General features: G+C 36.2%; 1 protein-coding gene across 11 annotated transcripts in view; it reads right to left on the bottom strand.

Annotated features, from left to right (window-relative positions):
* Nucleotides 1–640: 640 nt before the first annotated feature.
* POT1 (protection of telomeres 1) overlaps nt 641–8644 on the bottom strand; it is a 99429-nt gene continuing 91425 nt past the window's right edge. For all 11 annotated transcript variants that reach the window (XM_070369288.1, XM_070369289.1, XM_070369286.1 and 8 more), the window contains 4 exons: nt 7921–8009; nt 5466–5557; nt 3819–3924; nt 641–1950 (listed from right to left, as the gene is read on the bottom strand). In XM_070369288.1, coding sequence (XP_070225389.1) covers nt 1838–1950; nt 3819–3924; nt 5466–5557; nt 7921–8009 — 400 coding nt within the window. In that variant the 3' untranslated portion in view covers nt 641–1837. The remainder of the gene's footprint in view (nt 1951–3818; nt 3925–5465; nt 5558–7920; nt 8010–8644) is intronic.

The raw sequence follows: 8644 nt of genomic DNA, 5'->3' as shown, positions 1-8644 counted from the left end.
GTCAATAACGTGTGAAAAACCTTTTAGTTAGTGTAAGAGAACACATCACTGACTCCTCTTTTAACCTATCTCCAATGTTACTTCAGATATTTAAGAGAACTCACTTGCAGAAAAATCCCATGCTAACTTTTGCTCCAGAATCCTGGAGTGGTTATTAGCAGTGTAGCCTCTGAGCAGAGACGGTGTGAATTCAAGTGCTGACTGACACTTAATAATTGTATGCATTTAGGCAAGTCAGCTTGTCAAGTCTCAGTTTTCTTATCAGGAAAATGGGTTACCTGAAACTAAAATACATATTAGTTACTCAGTCTGTCTGACTCTTTGTGACCCCATGACTGTAGCACAACAGGCTCCTCTGTCCATGGAATTCTCCAGGCAAGAATACTGAAGTGGGTAGCCATTCCCTTCTCTGGGAGATCTTCCTGACCCAGGGATCAAACCTGGATTTTCTGCATTGCAGGCAGATTCTTTACCATCTGAGCCACCAGAGAAGTTCAAAATACAAGTTAAGTACTTACTTAGTATGGTACTTGGTGCATGGACAGTCCTAAATATCTGTTATATTGATACATCTGCTTTGACTCTTCACTTCCAATCATGCCTCAGCTCAACATAGGGCAAATAAATAAAAACAGTTGAAATTATATATTTATTTATTCTTTATTAATACTGAACTAGGCAGATCTGTATCTCTCAGTTGTTAGCAAATAACATACAAAAATTTGTACATATATACAAATATATACAAGTATTTGTATAAAACTGAATACTCATGATTTTAAATTTGACAAATATCATCAGGTAAAAAGCAGACTATCATACTGAGTTAATTTTTCTCTCAATGTTCAACCTGAAATAGAAGTATATTTTACATAAGATCCTAACAAAAAGGTTAATACAAGTAAGCCACGAACACTGCAAATTTAACTGCTTGATTAGATTGAGAAGGAATGGAATAACTTCTAGTATCATGTAGAGAAACAAGCAATCAAAGCACATGATTCTGAAAAAATGGAGTTATCCTCAACGGGTCATAATCAGCACCTGAGGAAAGCAATTCCACTACTTTCACTTAAAGCGAATCACTCTTCAAGCACACTGTAGCTCACGCAGAAAAGCACTTCTTCCAGGAGTACTTGTTTAAGCAGATCCCTTTGTACAAAAATGAAACAAATCAAATCCTTGCATTCAGTAAAAGTTGAAGGTTTAAGGTGAGGACATTTCCTAAGCCCATAGGCTTGCTAAAATCATCCACATGGCTGATGTAATGCTGATGCTTTTTCTTCAGAAAAGAGCAGTTCAACCGGGATGGTAGATGGCAGAGAAATCAGTGGGTGACACATGGAAATACCAACAGGGGGAGCATTTTTAGGGTGCCTGTGCTCAGCAGCTCAGTCGGTTCCAACTCTTTGTGACCCCATGGACTGCAGTCCCCCAAGCTCCTTTGTCTACAAAATTTTGCAGGCAAGAATACTGGAGTGGGTTGCCATTTCCTACTCCAACTGTTAGGTCAGGGTAGCAAAATAGCTTCTCTGAAAGGAGAAGAGTCGAGAGTAAGTGAAAACACAGTCCTTATTTATTTGATGTCTCTCTTTTATACCCCTCACAGCTATCATATTGGAGATTCTGAGCAACAGGAACATTTTGAACTTACAAGAGGGCATTAAGATAACACAATGCCTATTGGTCAAAAAAAGCAAACAAACAAAAAAAACTGGCTAAAATGGAAAATAAACGACAGAATTAGATGTTTCATGTGTTTTATAGCAATCTCATAGAAAATGGTAATGTTTTCTAAAATTACAATATTTCATATGCTCTAAGCTGAATGTCAAAATTAGATAACATCATCTGCAATTGTAGTATCAAAAATCTGATAGCATATCTGCTGCTCCTTTCCACTTGTGACATTATATGACCTGATGAAGAATTCCAGCCATGGATATGCATCTACAAATCAAAAAAAGAAGTGATATTGAATCATTCAAACTAAACAAATAACTCTGAAAGATGTACCTAAGCATAACACTTAACTAGTAAAATTAACATATTTAATTTAGCTTGAGAAGTAAATAAATGCACTCACCAAATTTAACATCATCTGTTCTTTCAAATACATGGTGGCTTCATGTTACTGTTTTGCAGCAATTCTGACTAATTTGAATTTTTCCCAAATAACAAGAAAAAGTAACAATGTAGGGTTTTCAAAATATTTGATATCACAGGTAGGAATCTAAATCATTCCCAACTTTTTTAAATTTTATTTTTTGGCTGTGTTGGGTCTTTGCTGCTACTTGGGCTTTCTTCTCTAGTTAGAGCGGGAGCTACTCTTCTTTGCAGTGCATGGGCTTCTCATTATGGTGGCTTCTCTTGTTGCAGAGCACAGGCTCTAGAGCACGCGGGCTTCAGCAGTTGAGCCACAGAAGCCTCTAAAGTGCAGGCTCAGTGGTTACAAGCACACAGGCTTAGCTGCCTCGCGGCATGCGGGATCTTCCTGAGCCGGGGACTGAACACGTGTCTCCTGCATTGGAAGGCAGATTCTCAGCCACTGGACAACCAGGGAAGTCCCTGGTGGGGACTTTTCTTCTTTTTTTTTTTTCTGCTGAGTGCTTACTGATCTCCCCTGTTTTGTTTTTCTTGGTTGACTGTGAAGAAAACCAGCTCCCCTTTACATCTGTCTAGCTGAAAGCCCTGTCAGGTACCAGGTACTCTGTCCAGGCAATACTGGCAGCCACAGGTGCCATTTCCAAGCTTTGGTCATGACCACAGTGAATCTATATATAGCTTCTAGAATAGTCTGGTAACATTTCTTCAAGTTTGAATTGGAAAGACACTTAGTATTATCCTAACTATTGGCAAGGGTCAAGCAAGACAGGCTTCTCCCACGCTGTCGGTAGAACCATGAATAGGGAAAATGCTCTTGAAAAGCCATCTGGCGGTATGTATCAAAAGCCTATCACATCTATGGTTTTTGACATGAGTGTTTTATTTTCAAATATCTATCCAAAAGAATCCAAACAGCCAATAAATATGAAAACTGACATCAAATAAAAGTATGTAAGTTAGACTTAGTTATGGATGTACAAAAACTCTCTCTTTGGAATTGTTATAAAATGCAAAGACTGACCAGGGGAAAATAAAACCTGATTTAAGACAAACTATAAAAGTTAAACTGACAACAGCTAAATTTGCTGCTGGTAGAATCTGTTACTGATGAAAAATTGTTAGAAGAAGTCAAATTGCTTTAAAATGATTTAGATCTGCACATTTAAGGCAAAGAGAAATAACGGCCACAAAAGGAAGTAGGTGTAATCAATGGAATCTGACTTGAAGACTGGCTGGTGAATCAAATATTATACAGAAAACAACAAAAGCTAGCAAAATATTTACTAAAATAAAAACTTATAAAATCTGAAATTAGTTAATATTGAATAAACAATTCATCAGTGAACTGGCTAAGTGAGTTTTTTATAGGAAATGTTTGTCAAAATTTCGTCCCTGTTGGCTTAATTTCAACTGTTTGCATGCACAAGCAGCTTATCAAATGTGTTTGCGATCGAAACTGCCTCCCCCTGATACATTTCAAAATATATAAAAAATCTTTTTTTCATTTCAGGAATTACGATTCATACCTGTCTTATCCTTGCCACAGCCTTCATCAATAGGTAGGTCATACAGTCTCATCAATCACTACTTTATAAATTTATTTGGATTCAGATTTCAAAACTTTTTAACCTCTAGAAGTCCAGAGATTAGCCATAAGCTAAGTATTATTTCAAGAAAAAGAATGAACGGCATTAACAAATATTACTGCCTACCAATTTTTGCTCCTGGAGGACAAAACATATCCATGATCATTTCCATACTGTGCTGAAGATTATCGTTGTTTAAGACTTCTGATGCTGGAATCTGGAAGAAATTTTCCTTAAGAAAAACATGAAGAAACAAGGAAATGATCAGAAATTATAATCAATGTGAAAGTATTTGAATATTATCTAATTAAAATCATCTATACTATTTTACTCTATTTATATTGGAGAATTCGTAAACTGGAGTGCTAAACTCTAAAATCTAATTCATTACTTTAATCTAAAGACAGCTTTGAGATACATATAAAATCAAGTTAAATTGTTTTGACAAATGATAAAAGTAATGAGCAGAACACAGTGAAGTTTTCTATTCTCTTGACAGCACATAGACTAAGCACCTACAATGTCTAAGTGTCAAGTTTAAAAGAGTATAATATATACTATATATTTATTTAACTTTTTTCTCCTCTACTATTTGTAAGATCCAGGAGTGAAAGGAGTTTGCTTGCTTTACTCATTGCCACATTCCTATCACAAAGAATAGCACTTGGCATAGCACAGGTGCTCATTAAATATTTAACAAATGGATAAACTGCTTAGGCAGAAGAAAAGCTGTCCTCCTCTTTATCCCAGATTTTTCTCAATGTGTGTTGTAAAAAATTTAACCTCATTGGCCTTTGCTCTCAGTTTCTGAGAGGTAATCTCTAAAACCTTGGGACATCATGCCTCACAGGCGTGTCTGCATTTGCCTGGGGAACTTGGGTCACCCTAACATTGTGATTTAGGGTAGAAAGTTTGGAGCATGTGGTTTTAACTTGACCATTGGAGGGGCTGAAGACTGAGATAAGTCACATGGGCAGCCAATGACTACCTGATGAAGCGCCAATAAAAACTGGATACTACGGCTCCTTTGGGCTTCCCTGGTTGGCAACACCTCATGTGTACTGCTACATGTCATTACCAGGAAAGTAACACTGTCCACGACTCCACAGGAAGAGAACAAATGGGAGCTCCATGTTTGAAACTTTCCTGGATTCATTTATGCACCGCTTCCCTTGATGATTTTAACCTATACCCTTTAGCCATAATAAATTGTTAACAGTGAGCATAATGGCACACAGTAAGTTCTGTGAATCTTTCTAGTAAAAGAGTGGTCATGGAGACCTTTGTACTTTTGATTGATGTCAGAGGTAAAGGTCTTGGTCTTGGGAACCCCTCAACTTCAAATTGTTAGAAATAAAGGTGGTCTTGTGGATAGCTACCAAGCTTCACATAATACAAAGGATCTCCCCATAAAAGTAATTTCATTCTTTCTAATATGAAATGTTGGAGACTTAAAAAGCCCAGTGAAATGCTAATAGATATTGCCTGAGGGTATGGTCACACCTCTGCCTTTCTTGGAGTAGAACTTCAGCATGGTATGGAGGAGTCTTTCCTTAAATTCTTATTTTTCAATTTCTCACTATTCATATATTAAGATTATAGTGTCAAATCAAGAGAGTAAATACATACATAATTTAAGATTTATGTGCTTGTGTTTTATTTATTCTTCTGAGTTGCCTTAAATGTTCTCGGTAATAAGGTAGGCATGAATAAATATATTAAAATTCAAAAAAGTACTATTTTAGAAATATCTTCACTATCTCTGTTACTTACAGAATCCATGAGGTAAGCTTCCAATACTCCCGTTCCATCGTCAAGAGTAAATGTCATCACAAACACTTGTTGGAGGGGAACAATGCCCAGTGCTAATGAAGGAAAAAAGTTGAAACCATATGAATCTATGTCTTTTTTCTTTGACCACACTGTGCTCCCTCCAGTAAAAGCATGGAGTCTCACAACCACTGGACCACCAAGAAGTCCCACTACGCCTTTTAATAAAAGTAAAGAAAAAAGTTGTTTTGGGATATTATGTTCCTGTTAATCTTGTTTACTAAATAAATCAAGAGACTAAAAAAAAAAAAAACAAAAGGTACTCCTTTTTGTTCCTGAATACTAATATGTTAAGCTCATTTCAGAAGGGTAATTTTGGAATATTACACTATACCTGTATAGAGACAATGACTCAAGAGCAATGGTATCTTTTTTTGTTAATTTTATTTTCAAAAATTTATGTTTTGGCTGCACTGGGTCTTCCTTGCTGCATGAGAGCTTTTCCCAGTTGTGAGTGGCAAGCAGGGGATACTCTCCATTGCACTGCAGGGGCTTCTCACTGTGGTGGCTTCTCTTGTTGCGGAGCACAGGCTCTAGAGTATGGGCTCAGTAACTGGGGTGCAAGGGCTTAGCTGCTCTGCAGCATGTGGGATCTTCCCAGACGAGGGATGGAACCCATGTCCTTGTATTGGCAGGTGGACTCTTAACCACTGGACCATCAGAGAAGTCCCAGTATATTTTTAAAAAACTAAATATTGATATAGCATTATCTTTAAAATGAGTCGATGTTCATAGAAAATATAAAAATGAATTCAAGAAAGGCAATTCAATGAATGCTACCTTATGAAAGAGAAAATTTAAATGCCAGAATGTTCTTACAAAAAACAGCATACAGTTCAATGGTTAGGATTTGTAACCTGTCTCTATCCTTTGGATTTTAAGCACAGAGATCACTTATTTTTTAAAGGATAGCATCTGGTTGAATGATGCCAGAATCTGAGATTTCATAATTTGGTTAAGATGAGGAAAAAGGAAGAAATTAAAGTGATACTAAATCATATGAAAATGTTTAGGTTACAATGAATATCTTACTTTGTGTCTATAAATGAAAGACATTCAAAATGCTTATATAATGGAATATTGTCTTCCATCTGTGGGATTCATATTCAAATATGACTAATAAAGGGGGCAAGTAAGAAAAATAAATTAGGGCATAGAGACATGAGAGAAATTGTTAATATAGAGGAACTGATTTTAAAGATTCAAAAGTCCTCAACAGACTGTGGGCTAAAACCAAGAAGGATGAACATAAAACCTACTCTAAGGGACCAATAAGCAAACCCAGAACTATGTTCAGTACAGGATGACGAGGCCAAGCGTGAAGTACACAGCAAGAAACTCATGCAGAAGTTAACCTGGACTTTAACTGGACCACAAACAAAATAGAAGTTAGTAGTATCATATAGCTAGATTAAAAGAGAAAGAAAACAAAACCAAGAATACAAACCAATATCTACACAATAAAATTTTCAGGCAAGCAGGAGCACTGTCCAATTTTAGGGAATAAAGGTTTTCTCCATATTCCAAATTGGCCAACATCTGCAGCCCTATTTCTAGCTTTGAGTACCAAACTTTGAGAAGAACATGGGTAAAATGGAATGCTTATTGAAGAGGAGAAATAAAGCAGTAAGAAACATGGGAAACTACCAAAGGAAGTGTGGGCACCTGCTTGGAGAAATAAGGACTTAATGAATACTTGACAGATTACCTTCAAATGCAGTCTACTGATTTTATAGAAGAGGGAACACGTGGACTCTAATTCTATTAATAGTAGACAAAATGTGGCCCATGTTGAAATTGCAAGTAAGCAGATTTTGCCCCACTGTTAAGTACTGCATCTAAAAAGTAAGAGATTTGTTACCTTACAATGTAAATCCTGTGGACAGAGGAGCCTGATGGGCTGCTGTCCGTGGGGTTGCACAGAGTTGTACACGACTGAAGTGACTTAGCAATGTAAATGGGTCCCCAGTTGCTGGGGAGTTTTAAGCCAAGGTTGGATGACCATAGTTAATGGTGTGATATAAAAAGACTCTTAGTATTCCAGCTAAAGACTTGTATTGGGTAAAAAGTTGTAATAGCTAGCTCTAAAATTCTTTTCAAACCCAAGATACCATAAACTGCAGAGATTTTTCACAGGTTGTATTTATGATTAATGCTAAATTACTGAAAATTAAAATGTAGTAACTGAAAAATACTGGCAGATTCTTAAAAGTACATTTTCAGGTTTTTTAAATATTTAAATTTTTATTATGATCACTGTGAATGGTTCTGCTTACGAAAAACTAAACTTTAGCATAACCTTTATTCTGATTTTAAAATATCCACAAATACTGAAATATGAGTGAGACTATCCTATACAAAGATGGTTACAATTATAGGACATAGAAATTTAGCTAACCTTCTGCCACAGAAGAAGGAATCCACGATGTTTTATTAACCAGGGAATTTAGATTTTTTATTGGTCTCAAACTAGAGCAGTGTTTACATCTGAAATCAATAAAAAAAAAAAATAATTTATTATAAGTAATTATTATAACTCATTTAATTATTATAAATCTTTGCTGTGCAAGCACACACAATTTAAAAAGTATATTATTAAACAAAAGAGCACTGCAATTTCTGTACTTTAATAAACTTCTTACAATACAAGCAATCAAAAAAGATAGTACAGTCAGAATATACATTGCTAAGCTGACAATGAGAAAGGTTCCAGGTGCAGGATGTTAATTAATTTGGCTAATTTCCTTATTTGGTAAAGTGAAAAACTCTAAAGACTCTTTCGATTTATGGCTCTGAGAATAATATGTAATACCTAAGACCTTAAATTTATAAATACAGCCAATAGGAGATAGCATATTCAAAAGCAGAGACATTACTTTGCCAACTAAGGTCCATCTAGTCAGGGCTATGGTTTTTCCAATGGTCATGTATGGATGTGAGAGTTGGACTGTTAAGAAGGCTGAGCGCCGAAGAATTGATGCTTTTGAACTGTGGTGTTGGAGAAGACTCTTGAGAGTCCCTTGGACTGCAAGGAGCCCTGGGATTTCTTTGGAAGGAATGATGCCAAAGCTGAAACTCCAGTACTTTGGCCACCTCATGCAAAGAGTTGATTCATTGGAAAA

Source organism: Bos mutus, chromosome 4 (genome assembly GCF_027580195.1).
Source record: "Bos mutus isolate GX-2022 chromosome 4, NWIPB_WYAK_1.1, whole genome shotgun sequence".
Classification (NCBI taxonomy): Eukaryota; Metazoa; Chordata; class Mammalia; order Artiodactyla; family Bovidae; genus Bos; species Bos mutus.
The sequence above is the reverse complement of the archived record's forward strand: the minus strand, read 5'-3'. Positions and strand labels throughout refer to the sequence as shown.